General features: G+C 37.4%; 1 protein-coding gene and 2 gene segments (V, D, J or C); 2 read left to right on the forward strand and 1 right to left on the reverse strand.

Annotated features, from left to right (window-relative positions):
• Positions 1 to 2,050: 2,050 nt before the first annotated feature.
• On the forward strand, positions 2,051 to 2,539 carry LOC113042037 (Ig kappa chain V region K29-213-like). The segment is given in 2 exon segments: positions 2,051 to 2,100; positions 2,190 to 2,539. Coding segments are annotated over 2 exon segments (375 nt in total).
• Positions 2,540 to 8,286: 5,747 nt separating this feature from the next.
• On the forward strand, positions 8,287 to 8,784 carry LOC113042035 (immunoglobulin kappa variable 1-39-like). The segment is given in 2 exon segments: positions 8,287 to 8,336; positions 8,426 to 8,784. Coding segments are annotated over 2 exon segments (375 nt in total).
• Positions 8,785 to 14,907: 6,123 nt separating this feature from the next.
• Positions 14,908 to 21,290, reverse strand: stub1 (STIP1 homology and U-Box containing protein 1). Its single transcript, XM_026200618.1, has 8 exons — positions 21,029 to 21,290; positions 20,360 to 20,591; positions 18,740 to 18,938; positions 17,594 to 17,759; positions 17,435 to 17,510; positions 17,287 to 17,343; positions 17,071 to 17,187; positions 14,908 to 15,953 (listed from the first exon to the last, which is right to left on the reverse strand). The coding sequence occupies exons 2-8, from the start codon at positions 20,471 to 20,473 to the stop codon at positions 15,828 to 15,830; spliced, it is 855 nt and encodes a 284-aa protein (XP_026056403.1). The 5' UTR covers positions 20,474 to 20,591; positions 21,029 to 21,290; the 3' UTR covers positions 14,908 to 15,827.
• Between the last annotated feature and the right edge of the window lie 95 nt (positions 21,291 to 21,385).

A 21,385-nucleotide genomic window follows, 5' to 3' on the forward strand; every position in this document is an offset into this window, starting at 1 on the left:
CTGAACCCCCTCGGTGACCTCTGACCCGTCCAGCGTCCAGCTCACCTGCGCCCCCTGTGGAGAGTAAGAGCTGAGCAGACAGAGCAGTGCGGCTGAGTCTCCAGAGATCTGCAGAGAAGAGGGAGGCAGCAGAGACACGGAGGGCTTCACTGCGGGACCAGCTGCAACACACACACACACACACACACACACAAACGCACACACACACACACACACACACAGAAGCAGAAATGAAAAACTGATCAGTGGAGTTTAATTTTATAAGATACATATGAAACAATTTTCAGAATTTTGAAAAAACATTATTCAAGAAAATGTATGTTTATATTATGATGTCTCTATATGACTTAGAAAAAAAAAATCATAATTTCATTATTAATGGTACTTTTGAAATATTCATGCTATTCAGACTCACAATCATGAATATCAGCAAACTTGAGAGTTTAAATAGTTTAAATGATTAATTTTCTAAATGCTCTTCAAGTTCCTTGTTGTCTGATGACAAACACTTTATTGTTAAATGTGCCAAGATTTTAGACAAAATCATATCAAGAAATAATTAAATAGATTCTAGAGTACTGCTATCAATACATGTAAATGCATGTAATTAATCATATAAATAAAAAATAACATTTAAAAATAATTTAAAATAAATGCAAAAAATACACTAATAAGATTTATTTCAGAAATAGTAAGTTACAGAACATGTGAACTTTTAACTTTTAATCTCAATCTAATAAAAACACTGCCCACATGAAAAATAATTAGTATATTGTGATTTTGTCAAAATGTATAGAAAACAAATTTAAATAATTGCAATATTATTTGTACTTTAAAAATATTATTCTTATATGACACTAACAATTAATAGTAATTTTCAGTGTAATTGTAAATGTATGTTATGATGTTGTTGTTTTTAAATGATCAGCAGCAGATGCAAACTTGATTCTGAACATGTTCATTAACTACATTTCTCTTTGTCTGGTGACGACGTCTACACAATTACATTTAGTATTATCAGACTTTTTCATGCATCTAAAAACATCCTAATTGCTATATTTACCATTAATTATTGTCAAAATTATATATATCAAGAATTAACTGACTATATATCATGTCATCTAAAGATACAATATTTTTGTACTGATAATGAGTTAAATTATTCATCTAAAATGATAAATGAGATTTTAAAAAAATACGAAAAAAATATACAACTTAAGTAAATGATGAAATAAATTAAATATTGCAATTATTAAAGAAACTTTTTTTGACTAATTTTAAAATGTTTTTGCAGAAATAATCTAAAAATGAATTAAAATGAATGAATCAAATATTATATATTTTAATGACAGAATTGAAGAGACTTACCGATGGTCAGTTTAGTTCCTCCACCAAAAGTGTACCACAGTGCTTCATTCTAGTGAAAGCGTCGTACAAAAACCTCCGTCACACTCAAATAAACACAAACTCCAGCAGAGAAAGAGAGAAGAGACTCACACACTGATATCAGACTCAACAGCAGCTCTTCTCAACAGCACTCAGCAATTATTATAAAAAACAGCACAAAATCTTCATCTTTAATAATAAATCCTTGATCTAAAATCAAATCATTTGTTTCATAATCAGTCCCAAAAATCATCATATTTACAAAACACCTGTTATTTAAAGCTTTGTGATGACCAAGATTTAGATGGTGATTCCCTTGAATGACCTTTGACCTGTTATACAGTATCATACTAGACCTATCATGGATGACATCAAATCTGTAACACAGTTATTAAATGATCTCAGCGTGAAAAACTGACTGAAACTTAACATAAAACAGTGTTTGGAGAGAGAAGCTCGACCTGAAATAAAAGTGTCTGTTTGTGAAAATGTAATAGAAATAATTTATTAGAAGGATATTAAATAGTAAATGATGCATCTGCTGTCTCCAGGTAAATGATGTGAGTGTGTTTGCATATTGATCAGATGCTTCAGTGCTCTGAGAGTGTTTATAGTGCTGTGAGTTTAACACTTCATCACTGACACACACAACAATCTTCATCAACATGACCTTCATCATCATCTTCATCTGGACTCTCACAGCGTTTGCTCAAGGTTTGTGGAGCACAAGTTTGATATCAATTCATTTCTTCAAGTATATTGTCAAAGTTTTGAGTTGATTTTCTTCTTGTTGTGTGTTTCAGAGTGTAGAGGACAGATCAGCGTCACTCAGAGTCCCTCAACGACAGCAGCTCAACCAGGAGAAACAGTGAAGATCAGCTGTAGAACCAGCAAAGATGTGTACAGTGGTAATCGTTTATCCTGGTACTTACAGAAACCTGGAGAAGCTCCTAAACTCCTGATTTATAAAGCAAACGTCCTCCAGTCAGGAACTCCATCTAGATTCAGTGGCAGTGGATCTAACAGTGATTTCACTCTGACCATCAGTGGAGTCCAGACTGAAGATGCTGGACATTATTACTGTCAGAGTGCTCACGTCATCAGTGGTAGCTGGGTGTTCACACAGTGATTGTGAGTGGTACAAAAACCTGTGTCAGTCAGAGTCACAGTGACTGAACTGATGCTGCAGCTGATCAAACACTATCACTCACTACTGACACACAGAGACCAAACACAGAACTACACATGAGCTCACAACTGAGTTAGGACTCACATCAGCTCTATTAGACTCAGATCTGTCCTGTGACAGACGGGTTTGACTCAATTAAACTCAGAATCAGAAAAACTAAAGTATGTAAAGTGATATCAAATCAAACAAAAAACAATGGTGCCATATTTCTCAGTTTCAGTGTTATAGTTTTTGTGTTTTGTTAAGAATATATTATTTAACCCTCATTTTGTATTACCAAGGACCTAAAGCTGTTCTTGAGCAGTTTCTCAAGTAGTTTATTCATCTCAAGCTGCCAATATACAGCGACTACTAAATTGTCCCTAAAAAAACTTTGATCAAACAATTAAAGTGGACATTACACAGTTTCCGAAGAATCTTTAGTTTTATCAGATTTATAAAACATAAATACAGCTTTAACATTTCTCTCCTGGAGGCGTGCTGTGAGCGGAGCTAAATAGTCAGGAGCGTACAAAGCATTTCAATTGCAATCATCTGCAAGCTGTGACACCGACATAAATAAAACAGGAATGGAAACTTTATTGATTAAAATTAACTATGGCCAAAAATCAGATCCAGTCATAATATATTCCATCCAGAAATAACTTTCGTAACCCATATGATACGTGTTGATGCACAGACACTCTGGGGTATGTTTCCCAAAACCATCATCAGCTTACTTTGGTCACAAGCTCCACTGAACTCTATTGGCAACAACAATACTTGTTAATTGGTCTCATCTAAAGAAGCTATGGGAATATATTTTGTGCAAAAAAACAAAAACAAAAACAAACCTTTATTCAACAATTTGTCTCCTCCACATCACCATGGCACCATTATGGTATCACGACGTATGCGTCTGCTTTGATCTGAACGTAAACTGTTTCTGTGGCAGCAGCAGCACACACATACTTTATGTTCAGGATAATGCACACTATACTTTACATCATGAGACCAAAAATATACCAGGGTTACACGGAGGAGAAAATTATGGAACAAAGTCATTATTTTTATTTTCTTTGTGCACAAAAATGATTCTCATAGCTTCTTAAAATTACAGTTGAACCACTGATGTTACATGGATTATTTTAACAATGTTCTTGCTGTGTTTCTGAGTCTTGATCGTGGTAGGATCCTTGTTGTCTATGGATCGTCAGAAAGCTCTGGGAATTCATCAAAAATATCTTAATTTATGATCCTAAGATGAACAAAGATCTTACAGGTTTGGAACAACATGAGGGTGAGTAATTAATGACTGAATTTTCATTTTTCAGCTCTTTAGCATGTAAATCCAACTCTTTAGCAGAATAAATAAGTCAGAATGCATGAAATAGCATTAGACATCATCTTTAAATAGATATTTACCACTATTTATCAGAACATTTATTCTCATTTCATGTGGTTTCAATTGGTTGTAAATGTTTAAATGTTTAAAGTTCACTCTTATTTATAAACCATGATTTGTGCATCAGTCATCATTCAGTCAGTAAGAGTGTGTCTCAGTCAGTCCCTTAGTTCACTAGTCAGTGCACTGCTCAGGGATCACATAATGCTCATGCTCAAAACATTCCCACAATGCACCATGAAAGCCAGTGTGCATCACTGCTGTCTGTTGTTGTGTCCCTTTTTTCAAGTGTTTTCTTTTGCTTTGGGAGGAGTTTGTGTGTCTCTGTCCAGGAAGAAGACTGATTGGTTCCTGCAGTCTAATTAGTGACACGCTCTGCCTGGTCAGCTGACTCCTAGCTGCTTATAAAGGCCTCCTTCATCACTTCCTGCTCCAGCCTCATGTCCTGCTTTTCAATAAGAAACTCTTTCATGATACGCCTTTACCCTAGACGGGGTGTAACACTGTAGTGATGTTTCTTAAGGTACCACAAACCAACTGAGCTGAAATACATGTGTTTAATTCATATACAAAAACCATGAATGATCAAAATGTTGAACATTTTAATATATCCATAATCATAGTCAATCCTTAATAAACTGACAGATGATGAAACACCAGTCAACATAATTGTACAAAACAAAGATTAAACAGTTTGATGTGCAGTTACAATGATGGACAGGATGAAATGAACGAGCAATCTTCATTTAGAAGCTCATTTAAATACAGCATCAGTTCATTTGAATATTGATCAGATGCTTCAGTGCTCTGAGAGTGTTTATAGTGCTGTGAGTTTAACACTTCATCACTGACACACACAACAATCTTCATCAACATGACCTTCATCATCATCTTCATCTGGACTCTCACAGCGTTTGCTCAAGGTTTGTGGAGCACAAGTTTGATATCAATTCATTTCTTCAAGTATATCGTCAAAGTTTTGAGTTGATTTTCTTCTTGTTGTGTGTTTCAGAGTGTAGAGGACAGATCAGCGTCACTCAGAGTCCCTCAACGACAGCAGCTCAACCAGGAGAAACAGTGAAGATCAACTGTAGAACCAGCAAAGATGTGTATGAATATAGTGCGCCACAATACTTTTTAAGCTGGTACTTACAGAAACCTGGAGAAGCTCCTAAACTCCTGATTTATCTAACATCAGACCGTTACACTGGAACTCCATCTAGATTCAGTGGCACGAGTTCATCTGCGACTGATTTCACTCTGACCATCAGTGGAGTCCAGACTGAAGATGCTGGACATTATTACTGTCAGAGTTATCACAGTGGTGGTGGTGTGTTCACACAGTGATAAAGACTGGTACAAAAACCTGTGTCAGTCAGAGTCACAGTGACTGAACTGATGCTGCAGCTGATCAAACACTATCACTCACTACTGACACACAGAGACCAAACACAGAACTACACATGAGCTCACAACTGAGTTAGGACTCACATCAGCTCTATTAGACTCAGATCTGTCCTGGGACAGACGGGTTTGACTCAGTTATGCTCTGATTTTGTGATAAATTGATATCAAATCAATCCAAAAACACACAAATGTTTCTCTGTTACAGTTTGATAGTTTTATGTTTTTAGGTTATACTTACAATCATACTAATAAACTGCCTTATGAAACTACGACTCAAACTTCATAACTGTCTCATCAGTGCATGAGCAGAAGTGAAAGTGTTTCAGTTCAGAGCGTTGAACCGATCAAACAGTGAAACTGTGAGTTTGAGCTGAAATCAGATTTGCATTGACAGCTTTAGTGATTCTGATGGTCTCAGAATAGAGCAGCTCCGTCTCCAGAGACCATGTTCAAACCCCAAGAGCTTCAGTTCACATTTACTGCTAAACACAGCTGTTCTCAACTATTACAATCCATCAACAGCAGCTGAAACTTTAGTGAAGGAAGGACACACTGATCAATGATGCAGTCGAACACAAATGGAAGGCGTTCAGAAGCTTTATTGAATGAACAGCAATGGCAGCACATTGAAAGACTGCTTGAGTATTGAGCTGTAAATCAGGAGACTGCTGTGAATCCTGCTGCTCTTCACTGGAGAAACATCAGCACTCGGAGCTCTTGAGGAACGAGGTCTCGTGATCAGCTCCGTCATGTGTTACTCTGCAGACGAAGCGCTCGCCAGCTTCCCAGCGTGCTTTGCTGAGGCTCAGGACGCTGCTGCGGCTGTAGCGTCCGTCCCGCTCGCTCTCTGCGCTGGTCTGAACCCCCTCGGTGACCTCTGACCCGTCCAGCGTCCAGCTCACCTGCGCCCCCTGTGGAGAGTAAGAGCTGAGCAGACAGAGCAGTGCGGCTGAGTCTCCAGAGATCTGCAGAGAAGAGGGAGGCAGCAGAGACACGGAGGGCTTCACTGCGGGACCAGCTGCAACACACACACACACACACACACACACACACACACACACACACAGAGAAGCAGATATGAATAAATGATCAGTGGAGTTTAATTTTATAAGATACATATGAAACAATCTTCAGAATTTTGAAAAAAAAACATTATTCAAGAAAATGTATGTTTATATTATGATGTCGCTATATGACTCAGAAAAAAAAAATCATCATTTCATTATTAATGGTACTTTTGAAATATTCATGCTATTCAGACTCACAATCATGAATATCAGCAAACTTGAGAGTTTAAATAGTTTAAATGATTAATTTTCTAAATGCTCTTCAAGTTCCTTGTTGTCTGATGACAAACACTTTATTGTTAAATGTGCCAAGATTTTAGACAAAATCATATCAAGAAATAATTAAATAGATTCTAGAGTACTGCTATCAATACATGTAAATGCATGTAATTAATCATATAAATAAAAAATAACATTTAAAAAGAATTTAAAATAAATGCAGAAAATACACTAATAAGATTTATTTCAGAAATAGTAAGTTACAGAACATGTGAACTTTTAACTTTTAATCTCAATCTAATAAAAACACTGCCCACATGAAAAATAATTAGTATATTGTGATTTTGTCAAAATGTATAGAAAACAAATTTAAATAATTGGAATATTATTTGTACTTTAAAAATATTATTCTTATATGACACTAACAATTAATAGTAATTTTCAGTGTAATTGTAAATGTATGTTATGATGTTGTTGTTTTTAAATGATCAGCAGCAGATGCAAACTTGATTCTGAACATGTTCATTAACTACATTTCTCTTTGTCTGCTGACGACGTCTACACAATTACATTTAGTATTATCAGACTTTTACATGCATCTAAAAACCCCATTATTGTTATATTTACCATTAATTGTAGTCAAAATGATATATATCAAGAATTAACTGACTGTATATCATGTCATCTAAAGATACAATATTTTTGTACTGATGAGTTAAATTATTCATGTAAAATGATAAATGAGATTTAAAAAAAATACGAAAAAAATATACAACTTAAGTAACTGAAGAAATAAATTAAATATTGCAATTATTAAAGAAACTTTACAAAAACATTTTTTATAATAAAAGGACTAATTTTAAAATGTTTTTGCAGAAATAATCTAAAAATGAATTCAAATGAATGAATCAAATATCATATATTTTAATGACAGAATTGAAGAGACTTACCGATGGTCAGTTTAGTTCCTCCACCAAAAGTGTACCACAGTGCTTCATTCTAGTGAAAGCGTCGTACAAAAACCTCCGTCACACTCAAATAAACACAAACTCCAGCAGAGAAAGAGAGAAGAGACTCACACACTGATATCAGACTCAACAGCAGCTCTTCTCAACAGCACTCAGCAATTATTATAAAAAACAGCACAAAATCTTCATCTTTAATAATTAATCCTTGATCTAAAATCAAATCATTTGTTTCATAATCAGTTCCAAAAATCATCATATTTACAAAACACTTGTTATTTAAAGCTTTGTGATGACCAAGATTTAGAAGGTGACTCCCTTGAATGACCTTTGACCTGTTATACAGTATCATACTAGACCTATCATGGATGACATCAAATCTGTAACACAGTTATTAAATGATCTCAGCGTGAAAAACTGACTGAAACTTAACATAAAACAGTGTTTGGAGAGAGAAGCTCGACCCAAAATAAAAGTGTCTGTTTCTGAAAATGGAATAGAAATAATTTATTAGCAAAAATATTAAACAGTAAAACTGTGTATCTACTGTCTCCAGGTAAATGATGTGAGTGTGTTTGCATATTGATCAGATGCTTCAGTGCTCTGAGAGTGTTTATAGTGCTGTGAGTTTAACACTTCATCACTGACACACACAACAATCTTCATCAACATGACCTTCATCATCATCTTCATCTGGACTCTCACAGCGTTTGCTCAAGGTTTGTGGAGCACAAGTTTGATATCAATTCATTTCTTCAAGTATATTGTCAAAGTTTTGAGTTGATTTTCTTCTTGTTGTGTGTTTCAGAGTGTAGAGGACAGATCAGCGTCACTCAGAGTCCCTCAACGACAGCAGCTCAACCAGGAGAAACAGTGAAGATCAGCTGTAGAACCAGCAAAGATGTGTACAGTGGTAATCGTTTATCCTGGTACTTACAGAAACCTGGAGAAGCTCCTAAACTCCTGATTTATGAAGCAAGCAGCCTCCAGTCAGGAACTCCATCTAGATTCAGTGGCAGTGGATCTAACAGTGATTTCACTCTGACCATCAGTGGAGTCCAGCCTGAAGATGCTGGACATTATTACTGTCAGAGTTTATACTGGCCTGCCAGCATTCGGTGGTTCACACAGTGATTGTGAGTGGTACAAAAACCTGTGTCAGTCAGAGTCACAGTGACTGAACTGATTCTGCAGCTGCTCAAAGAAGGATCTGAAACAACATTGTCACAAATGCATCTGAAAAAATAATAATCATAAAATATATATTAGATTAGATAAGATTCAGCTTTATTGTCATTGCACATGTAAGGTACAAGGCAACGAAATGCAGTTAGTATCCAACATGAAGTGCAATGACCAGTAAATACAGGATAAAGAGTGTCTACCGTATGTTACAAATGTACAGTAAATATACAAATAATGCAGTAATATGTACATAATTTACATATTTTAAATACTATCAGCATGATATACAGATAGGTGTACTATGAACATATATACAGATGGATCAATAAGTGTATGTACAATATAAGCAGAAGCTGTGAACATATGAACATAAATTACACTAGTGCAATGGACAGTAAAAAGTGCATAGAAAAATTGGGTAGTGCTAGCCGAAAGACAAAGAGCTTGAGGAGAATCGGGATCAAAAGCGGAGTTTACTGACAATAGGTTAGGATACAATACAAATAACAGCATTAACATAGACATTCACATTGAGTATACATTCAGAAGTGTTAATAAAATCACAGACGAAGAAGAACTAAACAGACAGGGTGTTTAAGCACACAGAAGGTAATGAGGGAACTGGAGACAGGTGGGGAATAATCAATTAACCAAAACAAGAAAAGGAAGGTGACCAAATAAGGGAACAAAAGTTCATCAACGTGACAGTTCGCCCCCTCCCGGAAAGGTACCTCCTTGCACCGCAAGAGGAATACCAGCGGAGGGAGGGTGGGGGTTCTGGAGGCGGGGGCGAGGAGCAGGTAAGGAGCAGGTGACGAGGGAGCATGGAGGTAGGAACCAGAGCGGAGTGGATGGAGGGAGGAGCCAGGGAGGAGCCCGGAGCAGGAGGAGCCAGATGGTCCTCCAGAGAGCAGCCAGGATGAAGATCCAGGGTGGAGTCGATGGCGGGAGGAGCCATGGTGGTGAATGAGCAGACGACACCAGGGGGCCGACAGGCGGAGACTGCACCAGTGGGTGAGGAGCCCAAGATGGAGCAGCGCAGCCGCAGAGCCAGGGTGACGTCGAGGATCTGGAGGGCCTAGGTGGAGCTGAAGGCTCAGGCGACCAAGGTGGAGGCGGAGTCCTGGAAGACCGCTCTGGATCTGGAGCGACCAAGGATGGAGGTTGAACCAGGAATAGAGGAACCTGACAGAGCCGGAGGGATGGAGTGACGAGGAGAAACCAGAGGAATGGATTCCCGAAGCGGCAGATGGTCGACGACTGACCAAGGTGGAGCCGGAGGGACGAGGGAGCCCGGTGGAGCAGGTGGGATGCCAGGCCACGGTGGAGATGAGGGAGCTAAGAGCCAAGGCGGAGCCACTGGGTCAAAGGACCGAGGAGGAGTCCAGGGCTCGGAGGCTGGAGGCGGAGACGGGCCCTTAACACGCCAAGGCGGAGCTGGAGACTGGCAGTCCAACGGCGAACCATCGCGCCCATATGGCGCGGACTGAGGGTGAGCTGAGGGACTGACCGGCACCAGCAGAGATGAGGTCGATGAAGGGTTTGGTCTAGGAGGAGGAGAGAGAGGAAGGATGGGAGGAAACACAGGAGGATCAGGGCTGGACAGAACCAGCGGAAGTGGAGCAGAGAGACTGGCAGGTCTAGGAGGAGGTGGGAGAGGGAGGCTGGGAGGGAATACAGGAAATTCAGAGCTGGGCGGAACCAGCGGAGAACAGAATGTTTGAGGACATGAATAACTCCGGGATATTGGTTTGTTTGAACTCAGAGGGAGTGTCAGCCACATTAAAAAAGTTAACAGCAGTTGACAACAGTTCGATTTGGTGAACTGGTTCAAAAGGATCCAGTTACATCGAGTGATTCGTTCACAGACCGGATATGACAAACTGCTTTGTTTTGAACTCTCTCTCACAACAGACACGGAAGAGAAGACAATGCTGAATAAAGTTGTAGTTTTTACTGACCCTCTAACTGACCCTCTGATGTCACATGGACTACTTTGATGATGTTTTTCTTACCTTTCTGGACATGGACAGTAGACCGTACACACAGCTTCAATGGGGGCACTGAGAGCTCTCGGACTCAATCTAAAATGTCTTAAACTGTGTTTCAAAGATAAACTGAGGTCTTACTGGTTTGGAACGATATGAAGGTGAGTTATTAATTTTGCTATTTTGGTGCACTATCCCTTTAAGTCTCAGCACAATAAACCAAATTAAACTTGTTGAAATTCTCCTGCAGTGTTTGCATAGAGAGTGTGTTTTACATGAGCGACACACACTTCAGTGCTCTGCGTGTGTTTATAACTCTGACAAACATCAAACATGATCAATAACTGTTTCTCACTAGAACTGAACCTACAACCAACAAAAATGACTTTCATCACCATATTGATCTGGACTCTGACTGTATTATGTAGAGGTTTGTGTCTGGAAAGATATATTTGTTATTTTTAATGTAGTGAAGATATATGTTTGTAAAAGTGTTTGTGATTTCTGATCTTTCTCATTTGACAGAATCTATTGGGCAGGTGACAGTGACTCAAACTCCCTCAGTGCTGCTCGCTCAAACTGGACAATCAGTCACTGTGACCTGTACATTTAACACAGCTCCAGACTGCTGTCACAATGGAAACCATTTTCTTGGCTGGCTCTTACAGAAACCTGGAAAAACTCCTAAATTCTTGATTTATGCATCAATCAGTCAGCTATCAGGAACTCCATTTAGATTCAGTGGCAGTAGATCATCTGGGAGAGATTTCACTTTTACCATCAGTGGAGTCCAGACTGAAGATGCTGGACATTATTACTGTATGAGTTCACACTGGATAAACAACAACCATATGTTCACACAGTGATAAAGAGTCATACAAAAACCTGTGTCAGTCAGAGTCACAGTGACTGAACTGATGCTGCAGCTGATCAAACACTATCACTCACTACTGACACACAGAGACCAAACACAGAACTACACATGAGCTCACAACTGAGTTAGGACTCACATCAGCTCTATTAGACTCAGATCTGTCCTGGGACAGACGGGTTTGACTCAGTTATGCTTTGATTTTGTGATGAATTGATATCAAATCAATCCAAAAACACATAAATGTTTCTCTGTTACAGTTTGGTAGTTTTTATGTTTTTATGTGTACTTACAATCATACTGATAAACTGCCTTATGCAACTATCACTCAAACTTCATAACTGTCTCATCAGTGCATGAGCAGAAGTGAAAGTGTTTCAGTTCAGAGCGTTGAACCGATCAAACAGTGAAACTGTGAGTTTGAGCTGAAATCAGATTTGCATTGACAGCTTTAGTGATTCTGATGATCTCAGAATAGAGCAGCTCCGTCTCCAGAGACCATGTTCAAACCCCAAGAGCTTCAGTTCACATTTACTGCTAAACACAGCTGTTCTCAACTATTACAATCCATCAACAGCAGCTGAAACTTTAGTGAAGGAAGGACACACTGATCAATGATGCAGTCGGACACAAATGGAAGGCGTTCAGAAGCTTTATTGAATGAACAGCAATGGCAGCACATTGAAAGACTGCTTGAGTATTGAGCTGTAAATCAGGAGACTGCTGTGAATCCTGCTGCTCTTCACTGGAGAAACATCAGCACTCGGAGCTCTTGAGGAACGAGGTCTCGTGATCAGCTCCGTCATGTGTTACTCTGCAGACGAAGCGCTCGCCGGCTTCCCAGCGTGCTTTGCTGAGGCTCAGGACGCTGCTCATTTCATTGTTACTGTAGTTTCACTTCACTGCTTTCATTCATATGCCACATAGACACTATCCTACATTAAATCTCTTTCAAATAAGTGTTTACCACTACTGAATGTATTATATACATCTTATGTAAATATATTTTCTGAAGCAAATATAATATACTTTGAAAAATTATAACAATTTGATATTTTCTAAATTAAATTATTGTCAAACTGATAATATATAGAAAACATAATATTATAATTTAAGTTTGAATTGTATTTTTAAAAGGTCATATCAGAAACTCACAATAATAATTATATGGAAATGTACATACTCAATTAATTTTGTCTGATGACGATCCTTACAAATTTTATTTTATTTGCATTATGAAACTTGTTTCATGCATTTCAAAAACTCTTGTTTGTTAATTTTATTAAGAATTATGAACACAATTATATTACAAAATAATTTAATATATATAACTATTTCAATCAATGAGTTAAAATGCAGTTAAATGTTAGCAATAATAAGAAAAGATAGATTTGAAAAGATATGTAATATAAATTTAAATGAAAAAACTAATGTCATAAAATATCACTGAATATTACATAGTTTAAAATAGAAGACAAAATTAACTATAAACTCAAATTAATCACGAAAGGTTGCAATTCACGAATAAAACCTTTTATGTTATTCTTAATTTCAATAACAATTTATAATAACTTTTGCCAAATGTTAGCTTAATAAAATTTTGTAAATGTTAGTAAATAAAGGCTGAAATCATAATCAGTCCTAAAATGCATTCATCAGATTTTCAGTACACATGATTTTAAACTCTGTTAATTCTATTTACCTGCAATGTAAATCTTTAACCAGATTTAGCTCATATTATATGAACTTTGACCTGTTATTCAGTGTCATAGATGATATAGTTGAATTATGCACAACAAGTATTAAATGCTCTCAGCATCAAAGTCTGAATGAAACATTAAACAGTAATAAACTAAAAAACATGAAGAACATCATAAATTTCTGTTTCTGAAAATGGAAAATAAAAATGTATTAGCAAAGATATTGAAGAAATAAAATAGCAAAATTGTGCATCTTTACTGTCTGCAGGTAAATGATGTGAGTGTGTTTGCATATTGATCAGATGCTTCAGTGCTCTGAGAGTGTTTATAGTGCTGTGAGTTTAACACTTCATCACTGACACACACAACAATCTTCATCAACATGACCTTCATCATCATCTGGACTCTTTCATACTGCTTTATACTACAAGGTGAAAAGTGCATATTTGAAATAAATATATAATTTTAAAACTGCTTTAAAATATAGACTAATAAATAAACTCCATGGACTAATAAATGTGTGTGTTTCAGGGTGTAAAGCTCAGATCACAGTCACTCAGACTCCAGTGAAACCTGTCACACCGGGAGAAAATGTTGTGATGAGCTGTAAACTCAGTGAATCTTCGCCCTGCAGCCCACCCTGTGTGTCCTGGTACTTACAGAAACCTGGAGAAGCTCCTAAACTCCTGATTTATTATGTAAACCGTCTCCAGTCAGGAACTCCATCTAGATTCAGTGGCAGTGGATCTAACAGTGATTTCACTCTGACCATCAGTGGAGTCCAGACTGAAGATGCTGGACATTATTACTGTCAGACTTTACACAGTGGTTATGTGTTCACACAGTGATTGTGAGTGTTACAAAAACCTGTGTCAGTCAGAGTCACAGTGACTGAACTGATGCTGCAGCTGATCAAACACTATCACTCATTCAACAACAGGTTTTTAAATATTTTAAAACACACAAATGTCTTTGACATATTTAAAAAAAAAAGATGCCAATAAAACATTATTCACACTTAACATGACAACAACGTCACACGTTTGCACTGTTTGCATAATTTACAGTGCATATTTTGCAGCATTCAGCAATATCCCAAAGGATCCTAAACTTAATGAACGATGACTTTCGGTAAATTTCTAATTTTAACAATAAAATAAAAATTCCATTCGCAAAAAGCTAATTCTGACCAATATAAATATTTAGACCTGCGCTTCACTCTGTGTTTAACGTTCTCTATGTTCCTGATGCATTGTCTCTTGCTGCCCCCTGTTGGTCACTGGCCATAGCCACCACATAAGCATCCAGCATTTGAAGGAGTAGCTCACACAAAAATTAAGACATAAAAAAAAACATATTTTGTGTTTTGCACGAAAACGAAGGTTTGAAAATGATGGTAGGATTTACATTTTTAGGTGATCTGTCTCTTCTGTCTCTTAAAATAGAGTGGTTGAAAATTCGTACGGCACTTCCAAAATGCCTAGTTTACTTCAGGGCTGCAACTTCAACACTATTGGAAAGAATAAGACTCAACTCAACCCATTTTTTACAAAAAGAAACAAAAAGAACATTTATTGAACATGCATCCAGCCTAAACTCGTTACACCTGGGGAATATTTGAACCCAGCCGGACAAACAGTTTGGGATCTCTGAAGTCCAGCGGCTAACAAGGGCTCTCTGTAAAATAATGATACTAAACAGGAAGTGTGTGTTCATGACAGGAAACAGAAAACTCCCCACAGGTCCAAAGAGATAGACAAAATCAATAGTGTGAAATAATCACTTACCTCTCGTTATAACGCACAGACACACACATAGTGAGACTTAACATATAATACACCATAATGATGATGATGATGTCATCTGCATGCCACAGATTCTCAGTTCGGTTTCAGTGATTGGCAGCCGGTACATGGATGTCTGAATATGTTTTAACGCTCTTTACAAAAAAAAAAAAAAAAAAAAAAAAAAAAAAAAAATCGGCATCTTGCTAGAACCCGAAGCTCGAGAAGCATCTTAGAAACATTCTACTTACGTTAGAACTTTTTACACTCGCATATATCGCATTCATTCTGCATATAGATCTCGTAGGTGTCATACACACACACACACCAACCTGCGCAAGTTTCCTCTGAATGATTATTAGTGAAGTGTCATCAATAATGTTGCTATTTTAACATTCAATGAGAAATTACAGCATCATAACGTGCAGCTAACATTAGCCAATGTTTCCGATTGAAAGCAAGTGTCTGAACTAAACCTGCAGGACGGGGCGATTATTCTGTCTGGAAAAGAAGGACAGTGGAAAGATGGCGAGAAAGAGGGTCAGGTGACTCCTGCAGGTGAGATACTCCACAGCAAAGCTCCACTGATTAAAGTGCATGAACATACAGGAGAGGATTCGATTGGGCGTGAGGAGACCGCTGGGGTCCGCTCGAGTGTGTGTGTGTGTGTGTGTGTGTGTGTTCAGTAGTCCTCCACCCAGCCGTTCTCCAGGATGAAAGCATCGATCACCTCCTTCATGGCCAGATTGGGGATCAGCTGATCCTGGGTCAGCGGGCTGCGGGTCACTGGATCAAAATGGCCAACACGCTACAGAGAGAGAATACTTCACTAAACGCTTCGAAACCTAGTGATACTACCCTAAACATACAAAAAAACTTACTCAAACTTGAATTAAAATTAAATGGAAACAGAGAATATAAAAAAAATATATATATGAAATCTATTTCTACAGCCTATGAGCTCGATGTTGTAAATAATGACACCAAACACGATAATTGAAATAGCACTAAAAAAAAATAGAATATTAGATGAAAAGATGAACATTGTCTTGGCAGCTAACTGAAAAAAGTTTAAATTGAAGTACTAAAGTTACTAAAACTAAAAGACAAATAAAAAAAATAAAGGACAAAAAAAAAAATACTATAATGTATTTAATAATAATAATTTTCTGAATAAAAAAAAAAAATCTGATCCGCCAATCTGTCATTTTTCAGCCATTAACAGCATCATTTTCCTGACCCTCTAAAAAGAGAAGTCTATGAAAGCCCATTTCCACCAATGAATAAAAAAATTAAAAAGGTAACTGTGATTTTTTTAATCTTACAATTCTGACATATTTTTCTCAGAATTGTGTATAAACTCACAACTCTGAGAACATATCAGTCTTTTTTTTCTCTTCAGAACTGAACTTTATAAAACAAAAAAATTTTGAATTGTAAGGTACAAACTTGCAATTGCAAAAAAAAGTTATGACCTTATATCCCAAAATTCTGACTTTATTTCTCAAAATTGTGAGTTTATATCTAGCAATTCTAACTCTATATCTCGCAATTCTAAGAAAAAAAATCAGAATCGAGGTACAAACGCGCAATCGCGAGAAAAAAAAATGCTTTATATTTTATAGTTTATATACCACAATTCTGACTTTATTACTTGCAGCTGCAAGTTAATATCTCGAAATTTTTAGTTTATATCTCCCAATTTTGAGAAAAAAGTCAGAATCGCGAGATAAGAAGTTGCAGTTGGAGGAAATTGGCTTCCATAGAAGTCACATTACTCAAAAAACTAAGATAAAATCTGACATAAAAGACAGAAACCCGGCAGAAATCGGAGCGCCTCAAAAATAGCAGAATTGTTGCACTGGCCAAACCAGCTCCACTGAGATGACGGTGATCACGAATGCGATGCGTGTTTGTGCACACACCTGTAGATGCTCCTCGATGTCCTTGCGATCGTAGGTGATGCCGCTAGGAGTAATGCAGGGCTCTCTCATCAGCTCAAAACTGATCTTCCCACACAGATAATCCGGGATCTCTCGCTTCTGCACAACAGCCAATCAAACACACACTGGTGCTTAATATACAGTTATTTTGACCAATGACAGATGTTAATCACAACATCTGACATGATCTCTCCATACCTTCCTCTTCTCATCTACTTGAGAGAAAAGCTCGTCCATCTCCATCAAATATTTATCCTGCAGGAGCAGCACAGAGCACAGGAAATGACATCAGTTCATCAAGCATCCACCGTTCAGAGATGTTTGTGTGTTTGAATGTGTGTCTCACGTGTTTGGATCTGAGCTTGTTGATCTCGCCTCCGTTCTGACTGTCGTCGGACTGCTTCACGCTGTCGTCTAACTCTCTGAACACACACACACAGACGGACAGATGTTACAGCTCAGATTCTCTACACAGATCCGCATGACTGACTGATGTGAGCCTCACCGCTCTTTCTCGGCCAGGATGAGTTTGCTGAGATAAGCGTGCAGCTCGTTTTCTTGGCTGATTCGCTTCTCTTCAATGCTGTTCCAGCGTTTCTTCTTGGCAATGCGAAGAGCACTTGGGATATCATCTCCAAAATTCAACCGCTGTTCCTTCGCCAGGTTATAAGCTAAAAAGCATTTCAAAGAGCGAGTTCATCACACATGCATTCATGAGTTCATGCATTTGAACACTGACTGCAACCGATGTCTGATGTCTGTTTAGGCGTCTGGATTATACCTATGATTGTTTATAGGCATGCACAGATGATGTACATTATTTTATTACAAAAACAAGTCATTACTAACTGCATCAAATGACACCAAACATCACATACAACAGAAAACTGCTTTTAATCGTTAAATCATATGCTGATTTGCTGATCAATCATTATTGGTGTAAATCAGTATGGTGTCAGTTTTTAATATGGATGTTTTTTCAGGATTCTTCGATGAATAGAAAGTTCAAAAGAACTTTTATTTGAAATAGAATATTTTGTAACAAATGTTTTTTCAGTCACTTTTGATCAATAATGTGTATTTGCTGAATAAAAACATTATTTTTTATTAAACAAACACACACACACAGCATTTGAATGATAGTATATCATGCTTTCTGAATACATAGCAGCACAACTGTTTTCGAAATTGATAAACGGGAAATGTTTCTTGAGCAGCAAATCAGCATATTAGATTGATTTCTGGAAACTGGAGTAATGGTGCTGAAAATTGAGCATGGTATCACAGGAATAAATTACATTTAATGAAATAGAAAACATTTATTTTAATTTGTAATATTATTACTGTTTTATCCTGTATTTTTAAGCACATAAATGCAGCCTTGGAAAGCATGACACTTAATAAAAATATTTAAATTCGTAATTTTCGTAAACATTTGACAAGTACTTTTATATACACACAAAAAAGATAGAGCAAGAGAGCGCCATAAAAAAAAAATAATAATAAAAAAACATGTTTGCAAAAATAAAACAAGTCGGGTTAGGAATTGTTAATTTTAGGGTGAACTGTGCTATTAAAGTCATCCTAAAAAATCTATTTAATCAATATTCTAATTCCAATGTTTAGCTCATATTTCAAATTCCATATGTACCTCTCTGTAGATTGCCGATGGCCTCTTCATAATTCTCCAGCTCCAGCTGACACTGGCCCAGGAAAAAGTGTGCCTTCACTGATTGGCTGTCGAGCTCGAGGGCGTGTTTACAGTCGGCCAGCGCCTTGTCGTACTGCTGCAGCTTCACGTAGCACAGCGCTCTGTTAGTGTAGTACACGGCCACCGACGGGTTACGATTCTACACACAGCAGAAACACATTCAGTACAGCACATGTAGGAATCATGTGAGTTTTTAAAGAATATCCAAACAGTCTCCACTTGAGGAGTTAAATGTATTCCTGGATGTCAAACATGAATGAACTTTTCATCTAAACGGAGAACAGTTGAGGTGCTTCGTCATTTTTTTAAAACCTGTTATAGCTTTATTAGCTTTATTTGGTGAATATAAAGCTGTAATATTTTGTAACATTAGAAATGTCTTTGCTGTCGCTTTTGATCATTTTAATGCATCCTTACTGAATAAAAACATGAATAAAAATTTTTAAAATTAAAATAAAATAATCCCAGTGAAAGAGGTTAATCTGAAATGTAAATTTAGTCTATGATTTAAATACAGGCACATTAACATTTAAACATAACAGGATATAATTTAATCAGTCTAGATTTTAATGAAAGGTAAAGATGTTTGAGAAATTCATAGAAATACTGAATGATAACCCTATTAATTACAATAAGTATTACATTTAAAAATATCACAAATAACAAAATGTCACTTGAAGCTTTCTTTGCAAAATCTGGTGGGCCATTTTACCCCAAAGGATGAATTTTATAATTACAAATAATTGTTATAAATTGAATTACTCATTAACAAATAGACAAAAAAAAAAAAAACCTTGGTTTTCAACAAAATACAATATCACTGGTCACAATTTAAAAAAAAAAAATTCTCCAATGTACATAAAAATGTGATCCTGGACCACTATAAGGGTCAATTTTTTTTTATTGAGATTTATACATCATTTGATATTGTCCATGTGACATCAGAGAGTCAGTTAGAATATGTTGAAGCATCGAAAATACATTTTGGTCCAAAATTAGCAAAAACTACGACTTTATTCAGGATTGTCTTCTCTTCCGGGTCTGTTGTGAGTATGTTCATGATGCTGCCTGTTATCTTTGTTATTGGGCGCACCAGAAAACACATCAGCAGCATCATACGTCAGCAGTCGTCATTTTTTGACCAAAATGTATTTTCGATGCTTCAAAATATTCTACCTGACCCTCTGATGTCACATGAACTACTTTGAAGATGTTTTTCCTACCTTTCTGGACATGGACAGTAGACCGTACACACAGCTTCAATGGAGGGACTGAGAGCTCTCGGACTAAATCTAAAATATCTTAAACTGTGTTCTGAAGATAAACGGAGGTCTTACGGGTTTGGAACGACATGAGGGTGAGTGATTAATGCCATTAATTTTGACCCTTTAAGTGCATCAGCACGATTACCAATCCAGCCTTGGCTACAAATACATCTGTGCTACTGATAACTGTTTTTGTGGTGCAGGGTCACAAATTTTTAAAGTAAGGTGTTAGTAAGGTATTTGTTATCCCTCAGATGTAATTTTACATTACTGTGCAAACTCGTGCTCCACTCACAATGGCTTTGCTGTAGCAGGTGGCAGCCTCCTGGTACTTTCGGCTGAGGAACATGCGGTTGCCCTGCTCCTTTAGCTCCTGTGCCGAGGAGCTTTTCTCGGGGCTGCTTGCCATCTTCTCCACAGGTTCTGCGGTGGCCGCTCCCCCCTGCTTCCCGATCCTGTTCCCCGTCTCTTCGGTGAGCACCGGCCCGTCCCGGGGACCCAGATACCTGCCTGGAGCAAACCTCTCACTACACACACACACACACACACACACACACACACACACACATACACACACACACATCAACTAGATTTTCACTTGATAAAACACATTAAAGGACTACAGTACACACTACATGTGTGCAATAACACTCAAATATAGACTGCATAATTGATATAACACACACATCTGGACTCTGATCAGCCCTTGACAGCTGTGGAAGATGATTCAAACTCGTCTAGCATCACAGTGAACATAAAACTTAAGTAATTTGAACAAACAAGATAACGAATCAACAAAATCGAGTCAAAATAATCTAAAACATATGGTGATTAGAAGAGAAACTGTATAAAGTAACATGTGACGGACACATCTGTGCTCTGTACGTCTACAGGCGCTTAATGAAGCCCATTTGACTTTACACTTAATGCTTTAAAAGTAAAATGTGAATGATTTCAAGCCTACCGGGTTTAACTACTGGACTGACGCCTGTCGTTAGCAAACCGGTCGCGACGCTCGTGTTCTTATGATCACTTTTTGATCCCTTATTCCGAATAAAACGCTGCCAAACTCATAGTCCACCACGATCATGACATTAAGATGTCAAATCTCTGACGTTTTCATCGGCGTTTGTTAAAAACACGACATTTTACTCGCGGGTTTGAGACGCTAGCATGATGTTTCAGTTGTTTTGACTGTAACGTCACGGTGACGTCGCCCGGAGGTGACGATCTACAGCGTAATGACGTACAGAAACGGAACACTAGCGGCAATTTAAACAAATAAAACCTATTATAAATTCATATTATTATATACAACAAC

Source organism: Carassius auratus, chromosome 24 (genome assembly GCF_003368295.1).
Source record: "Carassius auratus strain Wakin chromosome 24, ASM336829v1, whole genome shotgun sequence".
Taxonomy (NCBI): Eukaryota; Metazoa; Chordata; class Actinopteri; order Cypriniformes; family Cyprinidae; genus Carassius; species Carassius auratus.